This window comes from Xenopus laevis, chromosome 2S, assembly GCF_017654675.1.
Source record: "Xenopus laevis strain J_2021 chromosome 2S, Xenopus_laevis_v10.1, whole genome shotgun sequence".
Taxonomy (NCBI): domain Eukaryota; kingdom Metazoa; phylum Chordata; class Amphibia; order Anura; family Pipidae; genus Xenopus; species Xenopus laevis.
The window spans coordinates 87,837,844-87,853,913 of NC_054374.1; the positions used below are offsets into that span (position 1 = coordinate 87,837,844).

Here is a 16,070-nt window from a genome sequence, read left to right on the forward strand (position 1 = left end):
CTAGAGACAGGAACATTAAACCTTAGACTTCAATTTTGGGAAAACTGTAAAAAACAAAAGATGAAAAACAATTGAAAAAGTCTTTATTTCTGATGAACAATCTGAAAACAATGGAATTGAAAAAAGTGTTTGGAAGGTGAACAAACCTTTTAAAAAAATGTCACTCTACAGTGGTTTGTTTTATTTTTCAGTTTGGGATTTAAAATTACAAATGTTTTGACTTGTGTTTGCTTATACAAAGCTTAACAGTTCTTCTTATGTGGCCCACATATGCCAAACCAAAGGGGCATCTGATACAATAGATTGCATCCTTACTGTTTCAACCACGGGCAATTTGTGACCTTTTTGTCATTAAATAGCATAATCACCAGGGATTAGGCCATTCAAATGGCCAAAGTTAAGATAAGTGCCTTCTTTACTTATACCCAATAACTACCCTTACTTATGGAAGGATGAGTTAAACTTAACTAAGTCGTCTATGGCTTTATTTTTTTAATATGAAAATATTAGAGGGGTATCAAAGAGCTTTCCACACGTAGGACTTGATTGTAGAAAACCACAGTATTTTATGTCAACTTATTGTACAAATTAAGCATTGTTATCATATATAGTAATGGCTTGTATACATTTGGTCATGGTAATGACTTTTTGACATTTAATAAGTGTCACATCTAGGAAAGCCTTTCACTTCCTCCTTAATTTGCTTGAGCGTTTCCAGTTTATAGCCTTTTTTCCAGCTTATAGCCTTTTTATCAGCATTCTATCAACCTTAAGGCTCTTTTACAGACCATTTAGCAGCCCAGGTGAATAAAAACTGGTTGCTTGCAACAAATGATAGATAGATATATTTTCAAATATTAACACAAGTTGGCATGCACCAGTTTAAATAAACACATCTACACAATGGGGTTTGGGCATTTAACACAAAATGTTTAGAACCTTAAATGATATTGTGGAGCTATACTTTTTGATTTTACAGCCCTGGTTTGAAGTATATCCTTTGGATGCCTTTACATCCATACACTATGTACTTTGCTGGCTGTTTCAGATGACCGTAGCAACCGAATGTCCTGTTGGGCCTCTTCATTGACTGGTAGTGCCAGCAGTCCATCTTCCGCCTAACAGAATCAATACGAATCCCGGGTACCTTACGAAAGGGGGGCTCCTGAATGGTCAAGTGGTTAAGGGGTTGCTGGTAAGAACCCCCCCCTGCTGCACTTTTTGGACTGGATGGAAGGGCAAGCTGTCTATCAAGAGGTAAAGACTAGGGATGTAGCGAACTGTTCGCCGGCGAACTAGTTCGCGCGAACTTCGACTGTTCGCGTCCGCCGCAAGTTCGCGAACGTTGCGCGACGTTCGCCAATAGGCGTTCGCGTCAAAATCGTTCGACCATTCGATCGCTAAAATCGAACGATTTTCGTTCGATTCGAACGAAAATCGTTCGATCGAACGATTAAAATCCTTCGATCGTTCGAATCGAACGATTTTCGGATGTTCGAAGTTCGCGAACAGTTCGCGAACTGTTCGCATTTTTTGCCGGTGTTCGCGAACGGCGTTCGCGAACACATACTCGGCGGTTCGCTACATCCCTAGTAAAGACAACTCACAATGCCTGCCTGTGCCAAAAGCTCATCGCTCTGGATGGTGGCGGATTGAGTCAGTCAGATGGTGGACAGTAGGACTGATGGAAGGGCAAGCTGTCTGCCCCTAGGTTGATTACAAAGAGGGGGCTGGTGCTAATGTGATGGAAAGCAGCGCTCTTGCTGAAAAAAATGGCTGTTGGCAGTACCATTTGCTAAAAAGGGCTCCATTTGGCTACCCCTTTTTCTTACAGGGGATGCCCTTATAAGCTACCCAGGTATCTACTTCAGGCCAGGGGCTCCCCATCTAGCACCTTTCCTTTGGATCAACTTCCAATTTGCTGCATGCACCATAGAACAGCCATGCTGGCAGGCTGGTTTTTGACGATTCTAAAGTAGCAGTCACTCTTGAATGCAGCCTGAAGAAAATGACATCCTTGAAATTTCCGGGAAAAAAGGGGTTATGGGGTTGCCGGTAAGAACCCCCCCCCCCGCTGCCCTATTTGGGGCATGCCTTTCATCAGCTCGCAGTGAACCTTGGTAAATTGTTTAACAAAGGTAGGGTTCTGTAGGTAGCTTGAAAAAAACAAACATTTGAGTTTCTGATTAGCAAAGGCAGCTTTTGGCGCTTTACCGAATTGTAAATATTGGTTACTCATTAATTTAACCCGATAAAAAGGGAACTTCCGCAGAGGCTTGAACCCCAAGCCATTTGGGGGGAAAAAAACAGGCAATTTGCTGCTTGCGCCATAGATCACCCAAGTGGGCAGGCCAGTTTTTGCTGACTCTAAAGTAGCAGTCACTCTTGAATGCAGCCTTTAATAAATGACAACCCTGAAAAGCATCCGCCCAGGTTTTGAACTCGGGACTCCACAAGCATGCAACCTGCACTTTAGCCCGCTGCACCACAGAGCTTGTTCCTGCTGGGAGTGGTTCCAGATGACCATACCAACCGAATGTCCTCTTGGGCCTCTTTATTGATTGGCAGTACCGGCAGCCCATCAACTGCCTAACAGAGTCAATTCGAACCCCAGGTACCTCGTGAAAGCTATTCTGTAAATAGCTTGAAAAAAAAACATTTGAGAAGCTGATTAGTAAAGGCAGCTTTTAGCACTTTACAGCACCTGGCATGTCAAGGCCTAACATTTTATGTAAGTTTATGTAAGTTGTAAGTTGTAGTGATAAATTCGCCAGATGAATTTCCATGTTTCGCCATTGGCGGATAAATTCACAAAACTGCAACAAAAATTCACCGGCGAAAAATCCGTCACATCGAAAAACTTTGGGCGTGCGTCAGAATAGTTGAGTTCATAAAGATTGTTGTGCATCAAAATTATTCTGACGTCCATGGACTTTAATGCATTTGGCCAACATAGGCGGGAGTATAACAATTATCACAGGTGTCAAAATAAACTTGTGTCAAAATAATATTGACTTCAATTCGTTATGTGAACTTTTTACTGTTTCACCAATTTCGGTGGAAATTTGCGAATTTGATGGAAATTCACACATTTTTCTGTGAAGCTAAACGGGACAAATTTGTCTATCACTACTCCTGAGTAAAAAGGGTAAGTGAACACAGTACTACCACTTTATACATTTACCACATTATAATGCATGTTGTAGGGTTTAACGGGTACCTTACACCCAAAAATTGTTTGTGGGCTTGTAGAGTCCACATTATGGTTGTGGGAAACAATAGTACTTTTGTAAAAGATTGTCCCCTGCCTGTTCCCACACTGGGAGGGATCTGTGGCAGTAAGAATAGTGCCACAGCTTTTGATAGTTATGCTGTCACCCGCAAACTGCTTATTATGTGATTGCATGCCCTTACAGGGGTTGTTCACCTTTAAAATAGCTCTTAGTATAACATAGAGAGTGATATTCTGAGACAATTTGCAACTGGTTTTCATTTTTTATTATTTGTAGTTTTTTTTATTATTTAATTTTTTAATTAACAGCTCCCCAGTTTGCAATTTCAGCAATCTGTTGGCTAGTCAAATAACCCAAGCAGCCATGAATTGATTTGAACAAGAGACTGGACTATGAATAGGAGAGGGTCTGAATAGAAAGGTAAAGCAATAACAAGTAGGAACAACAATAAATTGGTAGCCTTATGGAGACCTAATTTAGATTAGATGGGGTCAGTGACCACCCAATGGAAAGCTGGACAGAGCCAAATGAAGCAAATAATTCAAAAACTACAGAAAAGAAAATATGAAGACCAACTGAGAAGTTGCTTAGAATTAGCTATTATATAACATAACAAAAGGTAACTTAAAGGACCAGTAACATCAATTTTTTTTTACAAAAAATTCGTTAGTATAAATCGAAAAAAAACACCAAGCCAAATGAAACTTTAAAATTGCAAAGTCTTTATTAAAAAATAACTTACAGAAACTCCACTTCCGCTCCTCTTCAGAAAAGGCGAAAGGGCGACGATCCATCGTGCGCGCTGGATTTCTCCTCCCTGGCTATCTCAGATATTCTTCAGCATGTGAAGGAGCCGTGGTCCTTGGAACGTCAGATGCGCTGGTGGGCTCGCAGGCAGTTGTTCTCCTGGCAGTCCAGTCCCATTGCCTTCATCACAAGAAGAACACCAAGGCTTGAACTTGCAGGGGAGCGCCCTGCGGAGGAGGCTGGAGGAAGAGCAGGAAGGCGAAGTCAGAGGGCTCCCCAGCAGCAGTCGCGCCGGCAGATGAGGTCGCAGCACCGGTTCGTCCTTTCTTCGGCTCCCCTCCCCGCAGACTGTATGTTCTCCCGTGGCTGCTGCGTGCATGGGAATGCTAGCTGTATGCGCTCAATGCCACTGCGCTGTACCACCATCCCTCCCGCGTTCCCCCACATCTACCTGGACTCAGGACGACCCCCATGTGGCCTCCTCCAACCTCGTGCAGCAGCCCCCCAACTAGATAGTACTTGTCCTGCAGGGTCTTGGTTTAGCGCCTCAGCTGGTACTTATGATCCGGTTGTTACTTCACGTGCAAGGACTCTGGACTATACCATAAGGGCATCATGGTTCGTTTTTACTCGGTCCTGGCTGGCTTTTTTGCCCCGCCTTGCCCTGTATTGCTAGGGGGCACAGGTGAATATACAGTCTGCGGGGAGGGGAGCCGAAGAAAGGATGAACCGGTGCTGCGACCTCATCTGCCGGTGCGACTGCTGCTGGGGAGCCCTCTGACTTCACCTTCCTCTGTGGCTTCCTGCTCTTCCTCCAGCCTCCTCTGCAGGGCGCCCCCCTGCAAGTTCAAGCCTTGGTGTTCTTCTTGTGATGAAGGCAATGGGACTGGAATGCCAGGAGAACAACTGCCTGCGAGCCCACCAGCGCATCCGACGTTCCAAGGACCACGGCTCCTTCACATGCTGAAGAATATCTGAGATAGCCAGGGAGGAGAAATCCAGCGCGCACGATGGATCGTCGCCCTTTCGCCTTTTCTGAAGAGGAGCGGAAGTGGAGTTTCTGTAAGTTATTTTTTAATAAAGACTTTGCAATTTTAAAGTTTCATTTGGCTTGGTGGTTTTTTTTCGATTTATACTAACGAATTTTTTGTAAAAAAAATTTGATGTTACTGGTCCTTTAAAGGTGAACTCCTTTAAACATGGCTTAGCACAGGCCAAGGGGCTTTTTTTTTTTTTTTTATAAAAAAGACTATTGTTCTCCCAACCAGAGTGCAAGCTATATTAGCCAACACCACTAGTTGGGGAAACATTTTTTATGTGACTGTTGCCCCTTTCTGGTTTTAAATGTTTTTAAATGAGAATTAAACCCACAAATGAGAAAAGCCCCATCCGCTACCCCCTCATAGTCTCCCCCCCAATCTAAAAATAAATCTATAAGGCTACAAATGTGTTGTTATTTCTACTCATCTATCTACTCAGGTTTTCTCTTATTCAGATCATTGCATGGTTGCTAGGGTTATCTGGACCCTATCAATCAGATTGCTGAAATTGCAAAATGAAGAGCTGTTGAATAAATAAAATAAAGCAAATAACACAATAAAAAAAAATGAAAACCAATTGCAAACTGTCTCAGAATATCACTCTCTACATCATACTAAAAAGTTCATTTAAAGGTGAACAACCCCTTTCAAACCCTGTGTCAAGAGGTATATCGCTACTCTAAATAGACCCAGTGTGGTCACAGTTGTTTTAAAGGGGTGGTTCACCTTTAAGTTAACTTGTCGTATGTTATAGAATGGCCAAATCTAAGCAACTTTTCAGTTGGCCTTCATTATGTATTTTTTTAATAGTTTTTGTATTATTTGCATTCTTATTCTGACTCTTTCCAGCTTTCAAATGGGGGTCACTGACGCCCATCTAAAAACATATGCTCTGGAAGGCTACAAATATTATTGTTAGTGCTACTTTTTATTATTCCTTTTTCTATTCCGGCCCCTCCTATTCATATTCCAGTCTCTTATTCAAATCAATGCATGGTTGCTAGGGTAATTCAGACCCTAGCAACAGACAGCTGGGATTGCAAGCTGAAGAGCTAAATAACTCAAAAATGATAATAAAAATGAAACACAATTGCAAATTGTCTCAGCATATCACTCTCTACATCAGTGATCCCCAACCAGTAGCTCGTGAGCAACATGTTGCTCTCCAACCCCTTGGATGTTGCTCCCAGTGGCCTCAAAGCAGACTATTATTTTTGAATTTCCAGCTTGGAGGCAAGTTTTGGTTGCATAAAAACCAGGTGAACTACCAAACAGAGCCTCAATGTAGGTTGACAATCCACATAGGGGCTACTAAATGGCCAATCACAGAACTTATTTGGCACCCCAAGAACATTTTTTATGCTAGTGTTGCTCCCCAACTCCTTTTTCTTCTGAATGTTGCTCACGGGTTCAAAAGGTTGGGGATCCCTGCTCTACATCATACTAAAAGTTTATTTAAAGGTGAACAACGTCTTTAAGAAAAAATGGAAAATGACCAATGATAGGGACAAAGCTGTTGCCAATGTGTCACAACAACGTATGGAGACAGTGAGAGAAGTGAGAAAAATGATAATTAGGCGGCATGGCAATAGGCTTCCAGGTGGCACTGTCGCCCAGAGAATGGCGCTAGTCTCCGCCCCCGTTTGTTTGTGCCCATGTGCAGCCGGCTCCCTGTCTCACAGCCAATAGGCTCAGTGCCGCTTTAGCAGCGCACGCGGATCATCCTCTCCCGGGTGCCGGCAGCTCCTCTCTGTAAGGCCGATCCAGCAGCACACAGAAGAGAGGTGGGGCCAGGCCGAGCAGCATGTCGGGCCCCGGACTGCTGGTGGAGCTGCTGGGAGAGAAGCTGGTGAATTCGGAACGGGAGGAAGCGGATGTGCAGGCTCTGGGCTCCAGGGTGTCTTTGATTGGTCTGCTGTTCGGCTGCGGGATGAGCGCCCCGTGCCTGCAGCTGCTCCCTGGCCTGAAGGACTTCTATTGCAAGACTCGGGACCGTCTGGAGATCGTCTTCGTCTCCTCCGACCCCGACCAAAAGAAATGGCAGCTCTTTGTCAAGGACATGCCTTGGCTGGCACTGCCCTACCAGGAGAAGCACAGAAAGGTGAGAATTGCAGGGACGGGCCGAGGGGATTTGCTGTGTGACCCTGACAGTGCCCTGCAACATGCTTTATCCACTTGCTTCACTGAACTATGTTCTCATCAGTATATAAGAAAAAACAATGGCTTTACTAGCTTTCATTCTTCCTGTGTTGAACTACACATTCCAGCGTCTTACTACTTGTAGTTCAGCAGCAACTCTGGGGGGTGTAGTGTAGTGGTAAGGTAGTCCATTCTGCCAAGCAATGGCCATTCTTTAATTCATGGTTGGAGCATGTCCATTTGCCTCCCATCTGTCAGGCACAGAAAGCATCAGGCACTGTGTTGTTGGTATAGTTGACAGTGGCTCCAAAAATAACAGATTTAACATAGCTGCCCACGGTTCTGAAATAATACATTGCCACCTGTTTACTGTCTTTGCTGGACCAATCTTGTTTGAAATCACCTATGTCCTAAACCTGCCTAAAAAAAGCATATTGCTCCTCAAAGACACAGCACGCTTTCAAGGGGCAGATTTATCAAGGGTTGAATTGGAAATTCAAATTAGAAATTCGATTTTTTTTTTTTTATGGTCAGAACTGTCAAATTACAACAAATTTGTTTTGAGTTTTTAAAAAAATACTAATTCAATTTTCGAGATTTATCATACTCTGGCCCTTTAAGAACTCGAATTTGACTATTCGCTACCTAAAACCTGCCGAATTGTTGTTTGAGTCAATGGGAGGCGTCCAGGGATTAATTTGGAGTTGTTTGCAGCCTTCCTGGCATTCAAGTTTTTTCCGGAGAAAAACCCAAATCTAATTTTCTGGTCTATCCTATTCATCCGAGTTTAGGAAATTCATTTTTTTTTTTGGAATAAATTTCGATTGGTCAAATTTCGAGTCCATGGGAGTTTATGGGCGTTTTTAAAAACTCACATGAATTCGACATTTGATAAATGTTCCTTTAAATGTGTGGATTTAAAGCTGTATAATTGTTTAAAACTTCCCATAATATATTCTTATAAAGCTGTAAGCGTGGTTATGCTTATGGTTGCTATTGCATACATTGTGCCAGTCCACAGCGATATAACTTTGTGCAGGTGTGGAATTAAAGCCTTCTATATCCTTTGTGTCACAGCACACAGTCTGTTTCAGGCAATTTTCGCTATTTTTGGCAGTACTGAACTGCTTGTTTATAAAGCGTTGGAATGTTTCCATCAGAAACTGAACAGGATGAAAGAGGGAAATATGATTTTTTTTTTTTTTCTTTTATAAATTGGTGTTTTCATTTGGTGTTCTTTCATTTTGGTTTCTTTTATAAATTTATGTTTTAATCTAGTTTTCACTTGTTGACATTTGTACAAGCATAATCTAGGAGTTAAATGCTAAAAACATCATTCATGTGTGGATGTCCATATTTCAAGGTTCTCTGTATGGCAGTTTGACAAGCCCATCCTCATATACCGTATATACTTGCGCATAAGCCGAGATTTTCAGCACCCAAAATGTGCTTGAAAATCGTACCTCGGCTTATACGCGGGTCAGCGAGGTGAGAGGCAGTAAGAGAGAGAGAGAGAGGTTCCATGGCAACGCGTCCTGCGTCCTGCCTATGTTCTACCCAGGGACATCACGTGGTTCATGGACAGCGCTAAACCCAATGACTTATTTATGAGTGACATACGGTATATGTATAGAAGTACTAGTGTCCCCGCTCTTCATCTGGTCCTTTAAACCCTCCTCCGTCCCACCAACAAACCCACCCCAGTACCTGCTACTCTTTGCCTTCAGTCTCCCCTTACTCTCAACTACCGTACCGTACTTCCTGTTTCTCTCAGCCGCGCCTGCGCACAAGCCGCAATTCCCTTCGGGCAGAGCTAAAACTACTCCTCCCGGCATGTCTTTCTCTGGCATACGGGAGATGTTACCGGTACGTAAAGATGTTGCAGATTGGAGGCGGAAGTCAGCTGCAGCTGAGGTTCGAGGTCTGGGGGAGAGAACGACCGGGAGCTGCGGTGAGTAAATCGATAGGTTTGGGACCGGACACTGCGGGCGTAGACATTTGAGTTTCGAGTAAGGCGACTCAGTTAACTACAATTCCCACAATCCTCTGCTGTCAGTAGAACGCTGGGGGTTGCAGTTAGAGGCTTCGAGTGGTTAACAGAGCTCAGGGCAGAGCCTCTTTGTACTGGTAACATCACTGCTGCTATTAGCACCTGTATTTTATTTATATATGTGGCTCAGCTATTGAGTGGATCTGTTGGGATGTTTGTTCCCTTTGTTATGAGGTGGGTATGACTAGCTGCTGCCTGGCCAATCAATTACATTTTTTTTTAAACTTGTGCTTGTTTTTATGAATTAATGTTTTAAGCATCATGGCTTGATTTTTAACATTAAACCGACTGTTTGATATTTCTGAGACTTTTCTGAGTTGTGTCTAGGCTTATACGCGAGTCAATAAGTTTTTCTGGGTTTCATAGGTAAAATTAGGTACCTCGGCTTATACGCGGGTCGGCTTATACACGAGTATATACGGTAGTTGCCCCAAGTAACATTTTTGTGAGGCAGCTTCTTCACATGCACTTCAGTGTTTTCTGTAAAATAGTTTTGCAGCCTGAATAACGATTTGGCAAATTTAATTCTGAGCAACTGTCCAATATACATTATTTTTTTAAAGTTATTTATTAATGTAATTGCAATTAAAAGCAGCATTTTCTGCTCCTTTCTGCACTGCTGGTTCTCAGCAGGCTGTCAATTTGCTTGCCAATAATGTAGCACGTAAGTCAGCAGGAAAAGGGTTAAGTGCGTATTGACTTCTAGGTGTTATGTTAAGTTGTAGGAGGAAACTTCACTGTATTAGTAAGTATTATGGTGACCCACTGTAAATAGCATGGGCCTGGCCCATAGATTAAGAATGTGTAGTCTAGAAGGACTGACATCTAGTGTTGGTAATATTGAATGAATTTGTGTGATACAGCAGTATATTCTGTGGAATGTGCCACCAGTGTTGCTGGCAAATAGTGATGGGCGAATCTGTCCAGTTTCGATTCACCGAAATTTAGCTGCAGTTTCGCTAAAACATTTGCAGTCAGCGAAATCCGGTAATTTGACGTGAATCCATGCCTGGCGAATAAATTCTTCCATCACTACTGACAGACTGTTTTATCATGTTGATTAAAAACATGTTAAATGATTGTGCACATTTAGTGTGATCTTAACCATATTATTATGACCAAGCAAACACTTAGGGGTTATTTTTTAAAGTCCAAATGCAAAAAACTTGAAAAATGTACAAAAAAAATCCAAATTTTTAGTGGAGGAAAAAAAACGGAATTTTTCGATAATTATTGTATCCAGAGGATGGAAAAAATCTGAATTCAAAAAATCCTCCATCTTAGACCTGCCAAGGTTCTATATATATGTCAATGGGAGATGTCCTTATCCTATTTGGAAATTTATGTGGTCTGTGCTGGATTTAGCCTAAAATTCCGACTATTTCGGGTTTTTCTGGCAAAAAAACCTGAAAATTCTGACTTTTTGGGAAAAAGCCCACAAAAAATCGAGCGATTCGGGGGGAAAAAAATAATTTTTGCATGATTTTATCTTCTAGTCAGACTTTTTTCCATGTCGTGGAAAAGAATAGAATTTGCTTAAGAAGCAGCATGTCCTTTCTTGTTGACATCAAGCAGCTATGTGCTGTCCACATAAGTTTTTTTTAAGTAAGGATAATCTTGATAAGTAACAGCCTGTGGGGTTTGTTGGCTTTTGGAATCATTGCATAAAAGATAACCCCAAGGTGAGAAATTCTTCATAATACTGTGGAATATCATGTAAGAGACATCAAACTCACTAGGAAAATGAAACTGACCACTTGAGAACTGAAAATCAGACTTTCAGAATTCCTATAAGGGGGTTGAGTGCTTTACAAAGAACAATTGATTCAGTATGAGATGCACTGTAAAATATATGGGACTGGTTACCACAACATAAATTACCTGTGTTTGCATTCAGGAGGCCAACAAGACAGGGTTGAAATTCCAAACCTATGATGGATGATTTGAAGTCAGATTTTAGAGCAAAAATTCAGTACAGCAATTAAAACAAAACTTGGTTTCTTTTTCATTCATGTAATTGATTAACTGATGAATTTGAAAGGGTATAAGAAGATTACTGTAACGTTAGCTAACAATACCAGGGGTTTTACAAAATAAATTTTAGTACAATGTTAACCAGCTATGTGGCCTGTCATGTTTGTGTGGCATCATTCATTTAAAGGGGAAGAGAAGCCTCCTCAGGTGTATTTAGTTCTGTTATCGGGTGCTGTGTTCTTGAGGTCCCTGATCAACCCTGTTGCTTGTGTCTTGTCAGTCATTGGGGTGTGAACAATAGACATGTTACAGATGTTAACAATGCAGGGGGATTACAGGTGTTAATGTAGGAGTTTAATGTCTGAATTTGAGGTTAAACAATGCAGGGACCAGTTAATCTCAGTACTGACTCATTTTAAATTTTAAACAAGTGAAGTTACAGCAAGTAGACTTTCATGTGTGGGGGAGGGGACATACAAGGGTGGGTTGCAGGCACTGGTCTACCATTTTTCAGAATATTCCACATTTAATATATTGTAAAGTGGTTGCTATTTGGGAAGGGTGTTTTCATCACTGCAGTTCTCCCCTTGGACCTAAAGCCTTAGGTGCCATTTACCTGTGGGCCCATCACTAAGTGCCCCCCCCTCTGCCTAAACAGGAAACAGCAACAAATAAATTAGTGAAACTTAGTTATTTCATACACAGCCTGCATATCACTCAGAGAGCCTGTAAGTATACAAAGTGAATATTACATTTTTTTTTGTATAAATGTCTCTTAGGGCCCTTAACAAATACAAAAACATCCAACGTGAGGCAGGTTTTTCTTGTGAAGTGTTGTGAGCACCATGGAATAAAGTTTGGGATTCCCTCGTTTGTAGCAGACAAGGTATCGGCTCTCTTTTTTTCCTGAGGTTTTTGTTAGTGCCATTATATTTGTCTTTCTGGCATCACACAAGGGAAAACGGCATTTCAGACTTTAAAGGAAAGATATTGCTACTTTAAATAATATGTTCCGTTAAACCACAAGTGGTTTGCTTTTTCTCTCTGATATAAGACGAAGACTAAATGGTTGCAATTTGTACTTGCGGTAGAAAATTGCCCATATATAAATATATCTGCCTTGCAGATTCCTTGGAATAAGAGCACCAGTGCCTTGTTTTATTGAACAGAGTATAAACCCATAGATTCAAATACTGGTTACAATGGAATGCAAGGCAGAACAATAGCAGGAATGTGTATCAGGAGACAGAAATGCATTGCTTGATAGATTATACCCACAATCTACTTTTCATTGGAATTCTGAAAGATCAGGGCATGGGAAGCTGTTATTAAAGCAGGATCATGGTCTCCATCTAAACTGATCAATAAGTATATTATTGTACCAAAATCTTTTAGAACACCGTATCATCACTATATTGCAGTCTATGGTGAGAAACATATTTTTCACAATGAGAATATGGTTATTTTGTGCATTTCCTTGTATGATTAAGCAATGCTAAACAGCTTCAACCATTTGGATACAGAGGTTGCTGTCCATCCTCTAAATCAAAATATGTTTAACAGCCTCACATAGCATAGAAAGCTGTGATATGCATTTCCATAGCAACTGGTGGAATAAATACATGCTAAGATACAAAACACTTCTTTTTTTTTTTTGCATCATCTAGCAGCTGATGAGGGTTTAAAAACCCTGATAACATAAATGTTAATCATTGCAAATGCACTAATACGTTCTTCATGACCCTGTCAGGCTCCTTTGGCTAATGCAGTCACATTGCTATACCCCCTTTCTAAACTAATGAGCATTTTCAATAAGTAAAATGTTTTTTATACTGTATGGCAAATTATTTCAAATTATGCTGAATGGCAGAGTTTGTTATGCAAATTATGCTGAATGGCAGAGTTTGTTATAATGTACTTTTTCACCTGTGCTGTGCAAGTTTCACTCCTCCTGCCAGAATTTCCAACTATAATGACTTTAAAATTGCTGGTAGGTAGACTTATCCAGGGACATAAGGGCTGATGGTTGGCAATGTCTCCCAAAATACATAAAGCCTTATTTACAATTGGAAGTGCAACATGCACAAATGGATACAAATTTCAGCCAGCATAGATGTACTTGTGTTCATACAGACTTCTTGCTGGGAGCTGTAATGCACCCCTGTGATGAATTGTGTAATGAAGTGCAGAAACTGAAGCAAAGGAGGCCTGTGAATTAACAAAGGCCTGGACATGGATTGTTAATTCCAGGGTTCTCTTAGCAGATTGCGTCAATAACCACAACAAATTTGTACCTAGTAAACTGGATGCTAATGCCAAACAAAATCTGGGGAAAGACCATGTGACCAGCTTGTTACTGTGTGTGTATTTGTGTGTGTGTGTGTATATATATATATATATATAAATAGAGAACAAAGAAAACGGATCGCTACTGCTCACCGCTATTCCTGACCAGGTGCTCTGTCGAGCAGTGTCCCCACTGCGAACATCCAATGAACTCGAAACAGGCAGACGGCACTTCTGGAAAGGGTTTTATTGGGATTACTGCTGTAGAACCCTACGCGTTTCGGGAGTAAATCCCTTAATCATAGGTCCTATGATTAAGGGATTTACTCCCGAAACGCGTAAGGTTCTACAGCAGTAACCCCAATAAAACCCTTTGCCTGTTTCGAGTTCATTATATATATATATATATATATATATATATATATATATATATATATATATATATATATATATATATATATCCTTGAAGAGGGGCCGAAACGTTGGACACATATGCTAATAAAAACTATTTAATTCACAAACTATTTGGAGTGCGTCTCTATGCAAATAATTAAGTAATAATATACTTTGAGCCTGCACCCACACGTATATCACTAATCCGGATTTGAGTGCGGCTGCTTGACAACCAGATATATATGTGTTTATGCTCGAAAGTTTGTGTACCCTTTAACATTTTCCATTGGGAATCCAGCATTTGTGGATGTTTGTGGATGTTTGTGGATGTTTTTCATGACAAAGGACTCAAACAAAGTTGCGGCTCCAGTAGCAGGGAAGTCCGGACCAAGGAGGAAGCACTAGGCCAAGAGTCCCGTTTGAGGTAGCCAAAGGGTTAATCAGGAGATTTAGTCAGGATGCAGGCCAAAATTCACAAGGCAGGCAGCAAAGGATTGTTGTCAGAATCAAAGCTGGGGTCAAAGTCCAAGAATCAAGAGGAAATAGCAATTTAGGTACACCAGCAATTGGGATCTATAATCGGGCATTGGCACCACCATCTTGCATTCGCCACCACCGCGGACAGTAGTGCCGCAGAGCACTTTTGACACAAATGAGAATATACCCAGGGCATATTCTAAGCAACTGAAGGCCTCTCTGAAGGCGACCGTTGATGTTCATGTTGTCCACATCAGGAGAACACTGAACAGCAATGGTGTGTATGGCAGGGTAGCAAGGAGAAAGCCACTGCTGTCCCTCAAAAATATTGCTGACCGTCTACAGGTTGTTAAAGATAATGTGGACAAACCAGAATACTGGAAGAATGTTTTGTGGACAGATGAAGCCAAAATAGAACTTTTTGGCTGAGGCCAAGGGACAGTGGGTTATGCAGCAAGACAACAATCCTAAACACATAAGTTGTTCCACCAAAGAATGATTAAAGAAGAAAAAAAAAGTGAATGTTCTGAAATGGCCAAGTCAAAGTCCTGACCTTAATCCAATTGAAATGTTGTGGAAAGACCAAAAGTTCATGTGAAGAAACCCACCAACATCCAAGAGCTGAAGCTGTTCAGAATGGAGGAATTGGCTAAAAGTTTATGTTCAGGACTGATCAACAGTTACCGCAAATGTTTAGTTGCAGTTATTGCTACACAAGGGGATCACCCCAAATACTGAGCGAGTGAAGTGAATACTGATTCATTTACATTTGCCACGTGCAGATATGTTATTGGAGATTTTTTTTTTCATTAAATACATGACTGCTTAAATAGATCCATCCACCTGTGCTGTTTGTGAGGTAGCTACAAAGAAGTTTGACAGGGATTTTACATTACTGTAGTCTCCCTTTTAATGATTGGAGAGAGTTTGCTATTGCATGGTATTCATTTCAACATGTTTTCAATAGCATGCTATTACCATTTTTTCATATGTTAGTTACCTTTTAAAAAAATTGTTAATATGTTACCGCACATATATCTATATCTACTTAATGGGTAACGTTAAAGTTTAATTTCTGATTATTTGCAATTACTTGTGTTGTTTCCAAAGAATTCATTGGAAAGTCGTTAGTAACTGAAGGAACTTACCTTTTGCGTTATTCAGTATGGGAACTGTAAGATCTGCAGCTTTCATGATGGAACATCCATTTATTCAGTTGATTTGAGATTAACCTTTTCTTTTTGTGAACACTGCATGACTTGTCCTGGAAGCAGCTGTCTGCTTTGGACTTTGTAGTGCAGCCATTTGGCTTATTTTTGTGTTTAATAAAGACCACAACAGATGGCTAGCTAGCAGCACTTTAAAGTGGTCCAGAGAGAAATACTGACATACCTTATAAAAAGAAAAAGAAAGTAAACAATTTTACATTCTTTAATGGTTTATTTTAATCTGGTTGTGCTGGACTAATAAAGCTGTCCAGTTGTTCTGACTTTTTTTTTTATTAATCCCATGACCTTCCATTCATGTGTCAGAATGGCAGCTGCCTGGTGTTTTACCAGCCCATCTTATAAAAATGATTCTTGATGTCAGTTATAAACAGATACAGCAAGGCTTCAAAGAAGGTGGTTGGCCTTTTTTTGTAATATACAATCCAAATATTCTCAGCTCACAATTGTCTGTCCCGCTGCAGTTTAAAACAGTTTAGAGCTGAGCATTTGAAACCTCATCTTA

The 16,070-nt window shown here is 40.9% G+C and overlaps 1 protein-coding gene across 1 annotated transcript in view; it reads left to right on the forward strand.

The window, feature by feature from the left end:
- The first annotated feature begins 6,777 nt into the window (after nucleotides 1–6,777).
- nxn.S (nucleoredoxin S homeolog) overlaps nucleotides 6,778–16,070 on the forward strand; it is an 81,114-nt gene continuing 71,821 nt past the window's right edge. The window contains exon 1 of the mRNA NM_001092692.1: nucleotides 6,778–7,121. Within this exon, the coding sequence (NP_001086161.1) occupies nucleotides 6,825–7,121 (297 nt within the window). The 5' untranslated portion in view covers nucleotides 6,778–6,824. The remainder of the gene's footprint in view (nucleotides 7,122–16,070) is intronic.